General features: G+C 34.3%; 2 protein-coding genes across 2 annotated transcripts; both read left to right on the forward strand.

Moving 5' to 3' along the window:
• The first annotated feature begins 4017 nt into the window (after positions 1-4017).
• LOC125872127 (GDSL lipase-like) lies at positions 4018-6125 on the forward strand. The gene is made up of 5 exons (XM_049552807.1): positions 4018-4267; positions 4384-4505; positions 4605-4829; positions 4981-5245; positions 5788-6125. The coding sequence occupies exons 1-5, from the start codon at positions 4018-4020 to the stop codon at positions 6027-6029; spliced, it is 1104 nt and encodes a 367-aa protein (XP_049408764.1). The 3' UTR covers positions 6030-6125.
• A 1092-nt stretch (positions 6126-7217) lies between these two features.
• On the forward strand, positions 7218-9028 carry LOC125872131 (GDSL esterase/lipase 5-like). The gene is made up of 5 exons (XM_049552810.1): positions 7218-7473; positions 7646-7767; positions 7867-8091; positions 8238-8502; positions 8713-9028. Exons 1-5 carry the CDS (start codon positions 7218-7220, stop codon positions 8952-8954), a joined length of 1110 nt encoding a protein of 369 aa, XP_049408767.1. The 3' UTR covers positions 8955-9028.
• Positions 9029-19133: the final 10105 nt, after the last annotated feature.

Below are 19133 nucleotides of genomic sequence, written 5' to 3' on the forward strand. Positions count from 1 at the left end.
AATTTTTTTGTTACTTTGACTTGTATTGGTGAGGTAGCTACTTTTGCTAGAATTTTTTAAACTTTAATTTGTATAAGTAAATTAACTACATGTATTGGCAATGCTACTCATTTGGTTCTTTACTATTATAATATGTTTTGTTATGAAGCACAATTAATATAACTATCTCATTTAAAAAATAAATAAATTATGATGATAATGAGCTTCATTTTTATTATGCTTGCAAGAAAATAATTTAAAATAAAATATTAAATTCTATGATGTCTTTTTTTTATGTAACAATTTGTTTTCGTCACTATTCTTTTTTGTTTGAAATGTATTTATATTTTTTATGCAGTCACCAATCATTTTATTTTTTTGTTCATTAATATTGTATTTCTATCCCTTATTTTCACATTTATTTATTATTTATTTATTTTTATAAATAAAATTAATACATGATTATTAATGCAATTAATGTCTAATAAAATTCATAACTCATGTCTCTTCATTTTACTTGTAACTTCTACTTTTAAATATTGTTATAACTTTTTCTTGTTTCTTTTTCATAATTTTAATTAATATTTAAAAAATTAATAATAAAGACACAAGGAAGAACTTCAAAAGTTTTATTTTACGAAATCAGAATTTGTATAGAGAATCATAAAAAATATGTATACAATATATTGTTATTTCAAAATATGATATCTATTTCATTTACTTCACCATGGTAAATAATTGGGATAATTTCAGAAACCTCCCTTGAGATATTGCTCCATCACACTGACCTCACTCGTGGTTTACGATATTACGTTTACCTACCTTATTTTGATTTTTTATAACAATTCCTATAACCTATTTTTCATTAATGAAAATAAAATATACTTTGACAAATCTATCCTTCTCTAATATTAATTTATTTCAATTAAATATTTCTATCAAAATATTATATTTAACAAATTTTGTAAATCTTTTGATGAAATTCTTGAAACCATTCAAGAACTAACATTAAAATTATTTGTAACCATGAAGAACATAAAACTCTAAATCTTTTGGAAGGAATCAATTTCGGAAAACCCAAAAGACGCAAATGCTTAACAAACAAACCGGAAAGAGACACAATAACAAAAATTGATGTTCTGATCAATCCAGAGATCACTTTGATTAGCACTAAAGATTCAAAATATCATATAATGATTAATTAAAGAGAGATTCAACAATGAAAAGAATGATCAATTCTTTAGGAACACATTTACAAGATTGATATCTTACAAATGCTTACATAAATTGAAGAAAAAAAATAATTTATTGTGTTACGTTAAATTTGAAAATATAACTAATTATTGATGATATTTATATTGAATATTGAGCAAAATAGTGGTTGATTTTTTTTTTATTATCGTCATATTTGAATCGTTTATGTGTTTTGAAAGAATTCGTTGCAACCCTAATTGAAAGTTGAAAGTAAGACTAGGGAGGCGACGTCTTTATCCGATGAGTCCTACAAAGAGGAACACAAGAATCTGGAAATTTTCATGTTTCTATGAAAAAATAAAAATCTTTAACTAAGCATAATATCGTGAACCACAAAGGAGGTTAATGTGATAGAGCAATATTTGAGGGGAGGTCTCTGAAACTATCTCTAAATAATTTATTCTACTATATACATTGAATAGTTTGCACTTAAAAAATGTAAAAAAAATTCAATTTTATATATTAAAAAAAGATGAAAAAATGTATCATATCGCATATGAAGAGAATATCAATATTGTTTATATATCTGATACTAACATGCATATAAATATTATATATTATTGTCCAATAAATGATTCTTATAGCCGCGCGAAGCACGGACAATTTCCCTAGTATTAAAATATACCTTAAATTTTGCTAGAAGAATCATATATATACCCTTACATGATTTTTTTTTAAAAAAATTTAAGTCAAAAAAATAAATTTAAAACTATTTTTTTCACTTTTGTTAGATGAAGGGTGTATGTGAACTCTTTTTGTAACGATAAATATATATGTGAGCCATTTATATAATGACAAGGATATATATGAGTCACTTTCATAACGAAGATCTATCAACTCTAAATGACAAAGTTAAAGGAGTATATCAGTCCCTTTTCCTAAGTGAAATTGAAGCAGCGCAAAGAGAAGTAAGAAAATGCACACACACCAAATTTTGTATAAATTAATAATAGTAACCAATAACCGATCATACTTCCGTTTTTTTCTAGAGGCTCTGGAGTCTTTTAGGTAAATCATATATAAATCATATAACTCAGCTAAATATTTTATCAAAATTAATAAGATTTAAGGATTCACTCGACACTCAATTAGAATCAGGTGTCAATTACGCTTTACTTTAATTTTGAGGCGTGACAATATCCATATGCTTTATGGAAAGATATCCATGTATTTGGTACTTTAATTCAATAATATAACTTTAATTTATTACTGAAAAACAATAATTCCTATTTTAAGAAAAGGAGAGTTGATAAAGAGTACTCTATTAAACTAACAAACAAACTTGGTAAGTGAAGAGTCCAAAGTACATAAGTATATAAAACTACTCCACGTTAAGCAATGTTATTTATTTAATACTCGTTTACTTGTTCCGAACGACTGCTATATCAAAATTATTTATCACATTTCGCTTCTCGAGAGTTAATTTGATTAATTTTTGAAGCTAAATTGAATTAACGTAACTCAATATTATATAATTAAATATATATTCAAAAATTATACAAAAAATACTACAAATTACAATTTTCCTCATTCAAATTTGATGAAACATTTTATAATTTTGATCAAAATTAACATAGTTTAACTTTAAAAGGAAATATAACAATTAATTTGGGATGGTGGAACGTGGAAGTAGTGATTTGTATTATATCAAATAAGCTTAGGACAAGTAGCGCACTCATGTGTTTGGTTCAATAGATTTCTGTTTAGGGAATATGCCTTTCAATTTTAAAAAGTTTTTTTTTGTGAACATTTTTTTATTTTATTTTTGAAGAGATACGAATATCTCTGATATACATAAAATAAAGGAGGGAAAGGAAATAAAAATTCGAAGGGAAGGTGGAAAGAAACTAAAAAGGCTTCCCTGGCAATAAATAAGTACTTAAAACGCTATCCATGTGACGAGTTCAATCGATGTAGAAAATTTTGAACATTAAAACCTGACTCATATTTGAGAGATTCTTTGCTCAATCAACTCAATATTTTTACGAGGAAAACAACTGCTTCCCTAGTTAGTTGCTAAAATATATAAATAAATTGGCTTTCCTCAACTCTTATTGATAATTTTTTAATTGAACGGAAAAAGTTTAATCATAGTAATTTTCCCGTAATATTTGAGTTAAGGGAATGAATTGTCAAATATAGTTTATTATCAGTGATAATTTATCACTAAAAGAATTGTTTTTTCTTATACGGAGAGCGATGAGAATTAACTTCGTTAATATTTAGAGTTGCCTTTCCTTATCTTATATCAATAAAATAAATAAAAGATTTAGCGATAATAATATAATTGTCACTATATTATATTTAGCATTAAATAAATATGAATATTTATAATCTATCCTCTCTATAATGCTACTAAAAGCTTTAGCGACTTTAGATGCAACGACATTAAGTCATGCCACTAAATATTTTTGCGACAATACTAAAAGAAAAATCTATTACTATTAAATATCTATATATATATGTATTTATTTTCTTTGAAAATAAAATGTAAATGGCTCTGTAATTTAACTCATAAATAAAGAAATTATTTTATTTATTTCTCCCTAAGAAAACACCAAGCTAATATTGCACAAGTAAAAATGCACAGAATATATAATTGTACTCTACATTAAAGAAAGAGACGCTGGCAAGATAAATGTAAAAGATTGGCTCTTTCAATACATTTAAAAATATCTCTTTCAATGTAGTGGATGCAGACACAGGTATTTTTTAATCATTCTGCACTTCAGGAGTGTCATATATATAATTCCAATTCTATGCAAACTTATAATAAATACTCCAATGGCTTTGATCTCAAGGTTGTGCATCTTTGTTTTGGTTGTACATTTTGCCACCCCAATTGTGTGCCATAAAAGACTTCATCAAGCTGCCCTTTTCGTGTTCGGTGATTCAATTTTCGATCCTGGAAATAATAAGTACATCAACCCGAATACTAGCTCTCAAGGAAGTAATAATTTCCCTTATGGAGAATCATTCTTCAAGTACCCTACTGGCAGGGCCTCCGATGGACGTCTCATTCCTGATTTTATTGGTAAATTTATTCAATTCTACGGAAAGTATTTAATTGTTGGAGGTAGTTAATGTCAACTGACATTTATTTTGCTATATATATGGAGACATCACTTTGATTTTTATTTTATTTTGCAGCTGAATATGCTAATTTGCCATTAATTCCGCCATATTTTGAAATTGGGAAGGAACATTTCATTCATGGGGTGAATTTTGCATCTGGCGGTTCTGGTTGTTTGGCTGAAACCAGTCGTGGCTTTGTAAGTCACAATATTTCCTTCTTGTTTGAATATGATAGTTAGATCGATCAATATTACGTTTTTATTTCTTTTTATAAATTGTTTGTTTTCATTTGACAGGCTATAGATCTTAAAACTCAGTTGAAATTATTCCAAAACGTGACACAACTGTTGAAGAACAAAGTGGGTGAAATACAGTCCAAACAGATCCTCTCCAATGCTGTATATATTTTTAGCACTGCCAATAATGATTTCCTTTTCCTTTTATTAGCAAATTTGACTTCTCCATATTCCGATACAGAATATCTACACATGGTTATGGGAAATTTGACTTCTGTTTTAAAGGTAATATATATTGATCTTTTCGATTTAATTTATTTACGAGTAGTAGTTTTTATCTATTGAAGAAATAAATCAGATATTGTTACTTCCATTTTCTACGTTAAGTTAGACCTAGGCGTGTCAAATGGACTAATTTTTTGTACTTTGTTTACAGGGAATTTACAAGGAAGGAGGGAGAAAGTTTGTTATGTTTAATTTGGGTCCATTAGGTTGTATTCCTTCCATTAGGGCTCTCAACCTTCAAAAAGGAGTTACAAATGGCAGTTGCATGGACGAGGCCACAAACAAGGCGAAAATGTTTAATTCAGCTCTCCCAAGAATGTTCAAACAACTAGAGAAGCAATTGCCTGGATTTAAGTATACAATATTCAACTTCTTCAAAGTATTGGCAGATAGCATTCATAATCCAACAAAATATGGTATCTTCTATCTCATTGAAGTCAAAATCAAGTATCTTTATGTTCGATTATATATTGTGCACTGTTGATTTATGTAAGAATAGCTGTTTTACCAAGAGTACTAATGTACTATAAGTACCAACATGAATTGGCGGTAAGTACTCTTTTATCTTTAACCAGATGTCTGAGTTCGAGAAATGGTATGAAATCACCTTTGTTAAGGAGCGCATTACCACCAATGTAGGACTTCCTGGTGCAAATCTGGATTTAGTCCCCCATGAGAAACCTTCAATAAAGTAAAAGAAAGAATTGGAATTGATCATAGAAAGATGAAACATAAATCATATATAGGTTGTTTTTTTATCTGTTTTTTTCTATTCAGCTCAAAACTCTGTAGCAGAAATTTCAGGGCTCTGCTAACAAAGTAGAATGTTGATGCAATGATCATAACAAAATGAAATCACACAAACTATATTAGAGATAAATAAAGTCAAATGTTGATTGTTATATAAAGAATCTTCCTTAGTCTTAATTTACTTAAAGTTTTGTTCTGTTTTATTTAGGTTTTAAGATATCAGAGACAGCTTGTTGTGGAACGGGTCCATTTCGAGGGATTCTTAGTTGTGGAGGGACAATGCAGGTAAAAAAGTACGAGTTATGTAAAAATGTGAAAGAGTACTTGTTTTTCGACTCTTTTCATCCCACTGAGCTGGCCTACCAACAATACGCAAAATTACTATGGAATGGAACTCCAGACATGGTAGCACCTTACAAGCTAAAATCCTTTTTTAAACTTTCAACATAACCTGATGGTGGCATTGGTGGAATTCTTCTGTTAATGCTTACTATAAGGAAGATAAAAATAAATGTAAATGTTGATGATAAGGAGCTTTATCTTTACTATTATTTCTGATCTTGTGTTCGATTTATGAAGAGACAATCTTTAGATTTGATGAGACGACTTCATATCTCAGTTCATGATTGAACAAAGTTGAGAAATAAGTTGGAATGATGCAATTTACATTTGGTTAGGGAATCAATAAAAAATCCCCTCTTTGTCTGTTTGAGTTACTTAATTTGTTCGTCTACACCAACCCTTCTTTCTCTATTGTCATGTCATGCATTATTGGACCTAATGTGACTGTAGATTAGAGTTATCAAGCATAAGAAGACTTTAAAAAAAAACTCTCTTCTGCCTTCATTTGCATCTAAACAAAACGAAAAACATGTTTGGCAATTAAATTTTAAAACATGGTTGCTATGTTTTGGCGGTGCAGTTTCAAAGTAACACATACAAGTATCTTTGAAGACATTGGTTTTGATTGTTACCAAAAGTGATCCGGAATGAGCATCGCTTTGAAACCATTGATGTTGATCTTTTCTCAGAATTCCTACTCTCACTACACAAAAAATGATTTTTAACAGCAATTAATTGACGGCAATAGCTTAATCACCGCTAAACTTGATCAATCCGAAACTGAACTTGAAAAAACCTATCCAATCCGAACTTATTTAGATTTTAATCTTGAATCTGATCTAAAATCCAAACAGAAGTTTCCATATCCAATCTGAACTGCCTGAACGCTCACCCCTCCTTGCAAAATTCCCTCTTGTACAAACATTTAAATAAAAATGAGACAGTTTCCGCAACTAATCAATTATTATCAGTAAAAAAGGAACTTCATGACATTGACTACAGCCAGCCAACACAATATAGTTTCTTGGTGTCTTTTCAAAAAGAAAAAAAAACACTTCATTTCCTATTCAGATCTTTTAAAATCCACAATTCCTTACTAACTCAGTTGACTTTTGAATATAATTAAGAAATTACATCATGTTTTAACATGTTTACTGACTAAATGATTGTGTTTACATAGAGTAGATAGTGGATGCAGACAGGTATTTTTTTAAAAAAAATCATCCTGCACTTCACTAGTACTATATATTTCCAATTCTATGCAACTATAAACCAAACCAATATATCCAACAATCAATGGCTTTAATCTCCAGCTTGTTTCACTTGTGCATCTTTGTTTTGGTAGCACATTTTGCCACTCGAATTGTCTGCCATGAAAGACCTCATCAAGCTGCCCTTTTCGTGTTTGGCGATTCAATTTTTGATCCTGGAAATAATAATTACATCAACACCACTGCTAGCTTCCAAGCAAATTATTTACCGTATGGGGAATCATTCTTCAAGTACCCTACTGGCAGGACCTCCAATGGACGCCTCATTCCTGATTTTATTGGTAAATGTATTCGCGTTTTGGTCAATTCTTTGAACAGTATTTAATTGTGGGAGGTAGTAAATGACCAGTAAACTAATCAACTTATACACAAGCTGACTCGAACACCTCCTCTAATTTCTATTGCTATATTGAGACATGAGGTGAAGAATTTGATTTTTCAGTATACTTGCAGCTGAATATGCTAATTTGCCATTGATTCCGCCATATTTTCAAATTGGGAAGAAACATTTCGATCATGGGGTGAATTTTGCTTCAGCCGGTTCTGGTTGTTTGGTTGAAACTGCTCGTGGCTTTGTAAGTAACAATATTTACTTTTATGTAATTCTTGTTTGAATTTGATGGTTAGATCAAGATAGATTTTATATTATAAAAATGTTTGTTTCCATTTGACAGGTTATAGATCTTCAAACACAGTTAAAATATTTCCAAAACGTGGCGCAACTGTTGAAGAAGAAAGTGGGGAAAACAGAGACCAAACAGATCCTCTCCAGTGCTGTATATATTTTTAGCACTGGCAGTAATGAAGTATTTGCCCCTTTATCAGCAAATTCGACTTTTCCATATTCCGATACAGAATATCTACAGATGATTATGGGCAACTTGACTACTGTTTTAAAGGTAATCAACTTAATATTGATTCAACCTCATCTTTTCTACTCCCTCCGTTTTAACTTGACACTGAGTTAAAGGATGTACAGAAGACTTTTGATCTTGTGGTCGATAAGACAAATGTATTAATATATCTCTTTGAATTAATGCAACAGGGAGTCTACAAGGAAGGGGGGAGAAAGTTTGTGATGCTTAATTTGGGTCCATTAGGTTGTGTCCCTTCTGTTAGGACTCTCAACCTTCAAAAAGGAGTTAGAAATGGAAGTTGCATGGAGGAGGTCACAAACATCGCGAAGATGTTTAATTCAGCTCTCCCAAAAATGCTCAAACACCTAGAGAAGCAATTGCCTGGATTTAAGTACACAATATTCAACACCTTCAAAGTATTAGCAGAAAGCATTGATAATCCAACAAAATTTGGTAAAATCTATCTTATCGAACTCAAAATCAAGTATTTGTATGTTAAATTATTTTGTGCACTGTTGATTTATGAAAGAATAGCTATTATAGTAGAGTAAATGCAATTATACAAACTAAATATGTTCTGAAAACACAGAGTAAAATGTTTTTATTTTTTATATAAAGAATGTTCCCTTGGTCTTAGTTTACTTGTGATTTTGTTTTGTTTAGGTTTTAAGATATCAGAGACAGCTTGTTGTGGGACTGGTCCATTTCGGGGGATTTTTAGTTGTGGAGGGAAGAGGCAGGTAAAAGAGTACGAGTTATGTAAAAATGTGAAAGATTACTTGTTTTTCGACTCTGTTCATCCCACTGAGCTGGCCTACCAACAATTTGCCGAATTACTGTGGAATGGAACTCCAGCAGTTGTAGCACCTCACAACCTAAAATCCTTTTTTGATCTTTCAACATAACCTGATGGTGGCATTGGTGGAATTGTTTTGTTAATGCCTACTAAAGAAAAGAATAAACAATGTGAAACATGATGTTAAAGAGCTTGATCTCTAGTAATTTTTCTGTTCTTGTGTTCAACTTATGAAGAGTCAATCTTTAGATTTGATGAGATGACTTCATGCCTCAGTGCCCTCAGTCCTCATGATTGATCAAAGTAGAGAAATTAGTTGGAATCAAGCAATCTACATTTTCAGTTGTTATGCATTTGGATAAGGATTTGAGTTTGAATGTTGTTTCGTTAGGGAATCATAGTGAGACCAATAAAATTTCCACTTTGTTGTACTCGAGCTGAGGGTCCTCCAGAAACAGCCTCTTTACCTCTACGAGGTAGGGTAAGGTGGGCGTACACTCTACCCTTCCCAGAGCCCACTTGTGGGATTTCATTAGGTATGTTATTATTGTTGTTGTCTGTTAGCGACCCTTCTTTCTCTGCTGTAATCCATTGCACCATAATCCAACCTTAAAAGATGAATGTGACAAAAGATTAGAGATATAGCAAGCATAATCAGTCCTTTTGCATCAGGCATCATCAAATGTCCCTTGCAAAAATCAAAATTCAAAACATGTTTGGCAATTTATTTTTGAAATCCTAGTTACTGTGTTGTCGCAATGCAGTTTCAAAGTAACACATACCAGTATCTGGCGACACTGGTTTGATTAGTTTTTGGTTGCTACCAAAAACGATCTTTCTAGAACAGGAATGAACATAGCTTTGTAATTATTGATGATCATAAGAATTAGTACTCTGTGGTGAAAAACACACCTGAATTTCATTTATGAAACCTGCACACCCGATAGTTCAGATATGAAATTCACAAAAATGTGATACCTTCAGGTGTGTTTTTGACCACTAACTCTTAGATATTAGAAAACATACTCTTTTTGTAAACTACAAGCAGGATACCCCTCTGACCGTTTTAAAGTGAAGCCTTGTCAAGTTGTTTCACTTGGAAAAATTAAACGACTTTCCAAGTGAGACCTGACTTCTATCGTAAGGTTTATTTATGTAGTGACAAGAAACATTTCTGGTTTTATTTGGTTCTCGAATCCTAATCAGTAGTTTAAATAACATGTTGATGCAATGCACATGAAAAAGTGCAATCACACTTAAACAGAGCCGACTCAATAACATTGGGGCATAAAACGAAATTTAGGAGAGAGGCCCTAATTTTTTTCCCCATCATATGTACTTTTATTTAAAATATACTTTTCTAGCTATTTTAGATGCAAAGTCATTAAGTACTGTTTTATAATCAATTTGTTTTAATAATTCATTTTCAAATAATGATGTAGCTAATTCATTCAATCTATCTTGAGACATTGTTGATCGTAAAGAAGATTTAATCAATTTTAATTTCGAACAAAGAAAAATTTGGTTGAGGCAACGGTTACAGGAACTATTGTTAACATTATCTTATAAGCAATATGTGTATTTGAAAAAGAATCAAATCTTTTTATTTGATTGAGTATTTTCATTACATCATTATCTTCTACTTGTATTATTTATCTTCAACACTTTTAATTCAAAAAATAAATCTAAACCATCAATTCAGAATAACTAGTATGTGTTAAAGAAAGTTCAAGGTTAAGACAATATTTTAAAAAAAAATTCATCATCTAGTAATCTCAATATTTTACCACTAAATAAGAAATCAAAAATATTTTTATATGCTTCAATTGGTTCAAATCTATTTTAAAGTGAAAAAATAGTTTGATCTACTCTACATATATAACGTAATCAACTCTAAAGATTCTTCAAGGGACTTAGTGATTTCTTTATCCATATTTTCATCAAATTGTTTCTTACGAAAATCATATTTATATTCATGTCATATGCAATTTCTTTAGTAGAAATCATAACATTCATAGTACATATAAAAGAAATTTTAAAAAAATAAACAACATATATAAGTAATTATTTTTTAAAAATGGAGGTCCCTCAAAAATATGGGGCTCCAAGCGATGCTTTAGTGGCCTAGGGATTAAGACGGCCCTGCACTTAACTATATATTTAGAGAAAACACAGAGTAAATTGTTCAATTTTTACATAAAGAATGTTTCCTTAGTCTTAATTTACTTTATGATTTTGTTTTGTTTAGGTTTTACGATATAAGAGGTGGCTTGTTGTGGGACGGGTCCATTTCGAGGGATTCTTAGTTGTGGAGGGAAGAGGCAAGTAAAAGAGTATGAGTTTTATAACAATGTGAAAGATTACTTGTTTTTCGACTCTGTTCATCCCACTAGCTGGCCTACCAGAAATACACCGAATTACTGTGGAATGGAACTCCAGATGTAGTAGCACCTCTTCAAACTCCAGATCTTTAGATTGGATGAGATGACTTCATATCTCAGTGAGTCGTCATGATTGAACAAAGTCAAGAAATAGATGGAATCACGCAATGTAATAAGAAGGTTGTGTGCATCTCTTACCTTGTTCTTCTACAGCCACTTTGTTACTGTAGTTTGGCAATGCACCATCACGTTATTAGATAGCAGTCAGCAGACATGATCAAATGTCCTCTGCTAAAACCAAATTTTCAAAAAAGTTGAAGAAGAACATAAAGAACAATCCTTTTCTGGCTTCATTTACATTTGAAGAAGAGAGAAAACATGTTTGTTCAGTGTTTGATCTTTTAAAGTCACTTTAACTATTGAATAAGTAGGAAATAATCTTTTTTCTTCTTCTTAATCTTATATTAATAATAAAAATAGAAAAAGTTCATGTACCTTTTTAGCTGATAATATAGTAATCATGGTAATCCATCGTTACTTTTTATTTAGATAATGATAAAAAAAATCATGGTAAAATAGAAAATATTTTTGTTTCATAATTTCTTCGGAATTGAAATAGGATAAACATTTTCTAATAAAAACAATCATCATTAGAAAACATGTGTGTTTAAAAAGAAAATAAATAATGTATTTATTTGAAAAAAATGACATTTTTAGTCTATTAAGTAATAATAAAGATATTTGGACCAAACTATTGACGACAAGAGCACTTTTAGACCAATCTATTAACTGACGATATTTTTGTTCACTTTTTATGGGAAAACTATACAAACTAGACCCACTAGGGAAGGTATTTACTCAAATTGGACTCAACCTAATATATTTACCCTTATTGGACTCACTGTCCAAATATTTTAGGAAAAACTATATAAATAGACCATAAAACTCAAAATAATTACATGCACAATCCAAATTAATTCAAGAAATACCTATTCTTTTTGAAAAAAAGTACAACTCATACCCCCATTCATTAAGGTTGATAATTTTCGCTTAACTGATACTAAATCAGTATCATATACGGTATTGGTATTGTAACACCCCGTATCCAAAACGGACCAAAAATGCAGATTTTGAGAAGTTGCAGGNATATATTGTATTGGTATCATAAAAGTTTCTTGTTCAGAAAATTACTAATTAGTAGTATTAAAAAAATTATGCGGGGTGGATTCATGCGGAGCGGGTCTATGCAGGGTGGGATGGGTTGAAAATAATAAAAAAAATATTATGCAGGACGTATTAAAAAATTTGCGGGTTAAGTCAATCCGCCCCGCCCCCGCCCCACACCACCCCATTTCCATCCCTAGTTGGTGCACAATATAGACCACAAATCAGGTGGAAGAATATTAATTTTGATACAATTTGGGGGGAGGGGGCTGGTAATTTGTAACATCCGACAATTTGAAATAGCTAAGAAGAGGCTTGGAATTTGAAAATTTTCATTTTTGGAAAGGATTTGAAAATCTGGAATTTGGCTAAGTGTGGAAATCAGTGAATTTTTGGCCAACTTTGAGCAGTCATCACTTCCAGCTCAGAATGAGTTAGGAGTAGTTCCAGTTATGGTTGTGAATCTTGTGTAATGATCTTTCCAACGCCACCGAGTTTGCTCGATTCCGAGTTCGTATGAGCAAGTTATGCCTTTTAGAAGTTGGGCAGTTGGCAGGAAAATCTGTCCGGGAAATTAAGGGCATTTTGGTCCTTTTCCCTAGCCATTTCTTTTGGGATTATATGGTGTGTTAGGCTGACTTTGGATCATTTTTATTCCATTTTAAAGAGAGAAAGTTAGGGTTCTTGAGAGTGAAGAAGAGAAGAAGGAGAAGAAGAAGAGAAGAAGAGAAGATCAACAAGTTTCCGTCGTGGAGATCATCGGGGGTGATCCCTATCAAGGTATGTGAGTTCTTTGTGTGGGTTGATACTTTTCCCCACACACCAAGCTCATTTTATGATTTGAGGAAAGATTGGAATTGTTGTTGAAGTTGTTAGTTGTTGTTGTTGTTGATGTTGTTAGTTGTGTTGTTGAAATTGTTGTTGGTTGTGAGACATGATTGGGTTGTGTTTTGAGTTGTAATCCATTGTATGTTGAGAGATTGATGATCCTTAGTGTTTGGGGTTAAATCCATTGAAGTAAGGATGGTTTAGAGTTGAAGAAAGAGGGGTGAAAAGTCGAGTTTTCTGGGGAAGGGATTGGTGCGTCGCGCCTGTCATCGCGCCCAAGAGGGGCTCTGAAGCCCAGCCCTTGGGGCGGTGCGCCACTCAGAGCGCCAGCAGGCCCTCTCTGAAGTTTTTGGCCTGGCGCTCCGCGCCTCTCAGAGCGCCAAGTTTTCCCATTCTTTCCATGCTTTCTCATGCATGTTCCTAGGTGTTATACCTATGTTCCCTAGTTGTTTCCAACACCCCAAAGTGTTTCCAAACATCCCGAACTCATCTAAATACGTGTGATCATATACCTTGAATCCATAGTTCAATTCAAGGCAAGTTAGTATCAAGTTAAAGAGAAGTTAGAGTCAAGTCAAGCCATGTTAAGAAGTAAGTTCAAGCAAGTCCTCCAAGCTTTTCAAGAGTCTTCATTGAACGTTTTAACTTCATTTTTAGACTCAAGTTTCAAGTCAAGCAAAGAGCTTAGAGTTTCAAGCTAAGTAAGGAGTCTCAAGACTCAAGTTAAGTCAAGAGTGTAAGTTGAGTTCACCAGGCTTTGGAGAAGGTGAGAGTGATTCATTACTTGTATGGTGTGCATGTTAATATATTCACTAATCACAAGAGCCTTCAATACGTGCTTACTCAGAAGGAACTTAATCTCAGACAGAGGAGGTGGTTAGAATTACTCAAGGACTATGACCTGAGTATCCTTTACCACCCAGGTAAGGCTAATGTTGTTGCTGATTCTTTGAGCAGGTTGTCTATGGGTAGCACCGCCCATATAGAAGAAGGAATGAGAGAGTTAGTAAAAGATGTGCACAGACTGGCATGCCTGGGAGTCAGACTTACAGATTCCGCAGAAGGAGGACTAGAAGTGACGAGCAGGCCGAGTCATCACTAGTGTCAGAAGTGAAAGAGAAGCAAGACCAAGATCCCATTTTGCTTGAGTTGAAGACAAATGTCCAAAGGCAAAGAGTATTAGCTTTTGAACAAGGGGGAGATGGTGCATTGAGATATCAAGGTAAATTGTGTGTACCTATGGTAGATGGACTCCAAGAAAGGATTATAGAGGAAGCTCATAGCTCCAGATATTCCATTCATCTGGGTTCCACAAAGATGTACCATGACTTGAGAGAAGTTTATTGGTGGAATGGCATGAAGAAGGACATTGCAGAGTTTGTGACTAAGTGTCCAAATTGCCAGCAAGTGAAAGTTAAGCACCAAAGGCTCGGTGGTTTGGCTCAGAGGATAGAGCTTTCGGAATGGAAGTGGGAGATGATCAATATGGATTTCATCACAGGGTTGCCAAGGTCGCGCAGATAGCATGATTCCATTTGGGTGATTGTCGACAGAATGACAAAGTCAACCCATTTTCTACCGGTAAAGACTACCAATTCAGCAGAAGATTATTCCAAGTTGTATATTCAAGAGATAGTGAGACTTCATGGAGTCCTAGTCTCCATTATTTCAGATAGAGGTGCACAGTTTACTGCACAGTTCTAGAAATCTTTTCAGAAGGGCTTGGGTTCCAAGGTGAACTTAAGTACTGCATTTCATCCTCAGACTGATGGGCAAGCAGAGCGTACTATTCAGACTTTAGAGGATATGTTGAGGGCTTGTGTGATCAATTTCAAAGGCAATTGGGATGATCACCTACCTCTCATCGAGTTTGCCTACAATAACAGTTATCACTCTAGCATCCAGATGGCTCCTTACGAAGCTCTTTATGGGAGAAGATGTAGATCTCCTATTGGATAGTTTGAAGTTGGTGAAGCACAGTTGATAGGACCAGATTTAGTTCACCAAGCTTTGGAGAAGGTGAGAGTGATTCAAGAGAGGTTGAAAACGGCACAGAGTCGTCAGAAATCCTACATTGATGTTAGGAGAAGGGCGTTAGTGTTTAAAGTGGATGATTGGGTATATTTGAGAGTTTCACCCATGAAAGGGGTTATGAGGTTTGGTAAGAAGGGAAAACTTAGTCCCTGATATATTTGACCTTACCGCATAGCCAAGAGAATTGGCAATGTTACTTATGAGTTGGAGTTACCACAGGAACTAGAAGCGGTTCATCCGGTATTTCACATCTCCATGTTGAAGAAGTGCATAGGCGATCCTTTGTTGATCCTACCGACTGAAAGTATTAAGATCAAGGATAACTTATCTTATGAGGAGGTTCCTGTTCAGATTCTAGATCGTCAAGTTCGTAGGTTGAGAACGAAGGATGTAGCCTCAGTCAAAGTCCTTTGGAGGAACCAATTTGTTGAAGAAGCTACTTGGGAAGCCGAAGAGGACATGAAGAAGAGATATCCACATCTCTTTGAATCCGGAGGAAACGCAGATTAAGGTATTAATTTCCTTCTTAGTGCTCTTTTAATTATAATGAGCATGTTGTGATGGTTGTTGTGTTTGCTTAGTTGTTTGTTGGGTGTTTGAGTAATTGTTACACCCTTAGCTTTGTAAGAGTAACCTCATTCAAGGACGAATGTTCCCAAGGGGGAGATATTGTAACATCCGACAATTTGAAATAGCTAAGAAGAGGCTTGGAATTTGAAAATTTTCATTTTTGGAAAGGATTTGAAAATCTGGAATTTGGCTGTGTGGGGAAATCAGTGAGTTTTTGGCCAACTTTGAGCAGTCATAACTTCCAGATCAGGATGAGTTAGGAGTAGTTCCAGTTATAGTTGTGAAGCTTGTAGAATGATCTTTCCAACGCCACCGAGTTTGCTCGATTCCGAGTTCGTATGAGCGAGTTATGCCTTTTAGAAGTTGGGCAGTTGGCAGGGAAATCTGTCCGGGAAATTAAGGGCATTTTGGTCCTTTTCCCTAGCCATTTCTTTTGGGATTATATGGTGTGTTAGGCTGACTTTGGATCATTTTTATTCCATTTTAAAGAGAGAAAGTTAGGGTTCTTGAGAGTGAAGAAGATAAGAAGGAGAAGAAGAAGAGAAGAAGAGAAGATCAACAAGTTTCCGTCGTGGAGATCATCGGGGGTGATCCCTATCAAGGTATATGATTTCTTTGTGTGGGTTGATCCTTTCCCCCACACACCAAGCTCATTTTATGATTTGAGGAAAAATTGGAATTGTTGTTGAAGTTGTTAGTTGTTGTTGATGTTGTTAGTTGTGTTGTTGAAATTGTTGTTGGTTGTGAGACATGATTGGGTTGTGTTTTGAGTTGTAATCCATTGTATGTTGAGAGATTGATGATCCTTAGTGTTTGGGGTTAAATCCATTGAAGTAAGGATGGTTTAGAGTTGAAGAAAGAGGGGTGAAAAGTCGAGTTTTCTGGGAAAGGATTGGCACGTCGCGCCTGTCATCGCGCCCCAAGAAGGGCTCTGAAGCCCAGCCCTTGGGGCGGTGCGCCACTCAGAGCGCCAGCAGGCCCTCTCTAAAGTTTTTGGCCTGGCACTCCGCGCCTCTCAGAGCGCCAAGAGCGCCAAGTTTTCCCATTCTTTCCATGCTTTCTCATGCATGTTCCTAGGTGTTATACCTATGTTCCCTAGTTGTTTCCAACACCCCAAAGTGTTTCCAAACATCCTGAACTCATCTAAATACGTGTGATCATATACCTTGAATCCATAGTTCAATTTAAGGCAAGTTAGTATCAAGTTAAAGAGAAGTTAGAGTCAAGTCAAGCCATGTTAAGAAGTAAGTTCAAGCAAGTCCTCCAAGCTTTTCAAGAGTCTTCATTGAACGTTTTAACTTCATTTTTAGACTCAAGTTTCAAGTCAAGCAAAGAGCTTAGAGTTTCAAGCTAAGTAAGGAGTCTCAAGACTCAAGTTAAGTCAAGAGTGTAAGTTGAGTTCATTTCTCAAAAGCTATTAGGGAACTATGTATTCCCAAAAGAAGTTTCTAAATGTTTTTACATTTGAGTAAGAAAGGAACTATGATTCCAAAAGAGTCTTAGGGCTAGTTTTCAAGAAAAGGAACATCGTTTCCAAGTGAGCCTTTGGGCTAGATTTTGAGTAATTATCTCATTTAAAGAAAGATGTGTTTAAAACACTTATGAGTCAAAAGCATTTTGGGAATAGTATCAAGCACCGATTTGGGGACGCGAGTTCATATTAAACTCAACTCTCCATAAGAACCATGTAGCCAACATGAGAGTTAACGGGTCATACTTTTTAGATGAACCCGTAAGATTGAGCTAGTGGATCCACTTAGTAAAGTTAGCTTCCTATATCAAGACCAGGTATAGGATGGTCCTCAGGCAACGTGAGGTAAAACGTTGTATCATTAGCTTCCTATATCACGGCAAGGTATAGGATGGTCCTCGGGCAACGTGAGGTAAAACGTTGTATCACCACTCATATTCATAGTGGTGGTTTATCAGTTAGAGAAGCTCCCACAGTAGAAAGAGCATGGTTCCTTGAGGGTTCTGCTTAGTATGGATGAGGGTATGGGACTTCATTCATACATTACACAAGTAGACCTTGAGAGGAAGCATGGTATTTTCATGATATTATAAATATGATTTTTACGTCATGTTTTAAGAGTTTTACAAGCTTTATATATTGCATGTGTCTTATTGCCTTATATATTGAGTTCAGTTATTCATGAGTTGAACAGAGCCAAGGTAAGGGTTCTCTTGTACTCTTTTCAAGCTTGAGTCGTGGTTTAGCTTTCCAGCTCGCATACTCGTACATTCAAGGTACTGATGCCAGTTGGCCTGCATCTTATGACGATGTTGATTCAGGTACCCCAGATCAGCATCCTGCACGTCGTTGATCCAGCTGAGCACTCCAGAGTCAGTGGTGAGCCTCCTTGCTTTCCGGAGGACTCAATTATTTTGTGTACTTAGTTTTGTTCTGTTAGGATGTTGCGGGTTCTGTCCCAACATCCATCTCAGTATTTTAGAGGTTTCATAGACAATCAGTCAGTTAGTATTGAGTCTCTCATCTATGTATATATGTAAATATTCTATTTTGAGACTCGAGCTGCCTTTTGGCATGTTATGCATCAGTTGGTTGTTTTATAACCTTTCATTGCATTGAGTTATTTTGTTAAGTCAGATTTCCGCTGAGTTAAGAAAGCCAGGCCAAGGGTTCGCTTGGGGCCAGCAATGGTTTTCGAGTGCCGGTCCCGCCCAGGGTGTAGGCTCGGGGCGTGACAAACTTGTAACGACCGGTTTCCATCGTTATAGAAAAGCCAACGGAGAAAGATTTTGGGCCGGAAAACTTTTTTGTAGTAACTTGGGATTTCCCAACCTAGTCTAGATTTGGACGAAATCGGAGTCAGTGAGGTCTAGGGAAATCTGGTAGCAATTCGTTGATTTAATTATGATTTTGATTATATGAGTAGATAGCAAAGGCGTTAAGAAATCCGTACGACTTTACGGGATTGAATTCGGGTGAGCAGAACTCCCGAAATAAATCTTGGCGTGAATGGGTAGTTTCTGAGTGTCGTTGGTTGAAGGTGTGTTGTGAAATGGGGTCTTGAAATATTAAAATAGCTCACTGTTTTGTGCAAGCTGCTTTGGCAGGGATTTCTGTTGCCATGGCGGGGACACTGTAGTGGGCTAGTGTCGCAATGGCGGGGCAGATGCGACTTAAAGTCAGAAATAAATCCCAAAAACGTTTTATTCTGCAATTTTTGAACTTGAGAGCTAAGGAACAAACCCATGAGACTTCTTGACTATTTTCCACCATTCTTGAGGCTAAATGTAAGGTTTTAACTCCCCGAATTCATTTTTTGATCCGTAGAACGTAATCTAAT

The sequence above is a fragment of the Solanum stenotomum genome, chromosome 8, assembly GCF_019186545.1.
Source record: "Solanum stenotomum isolate F172 chromosome 8, ASM1918654v1, whole genome shotgun sequence".
In the NCBI taxonomy this organism is placed as follows: Eukaryota; Viridiplantae; Streptophyta; class Magnoliopsida; order Solanales; family Solanaceae; genus Solanum; species Solanum stenotomum.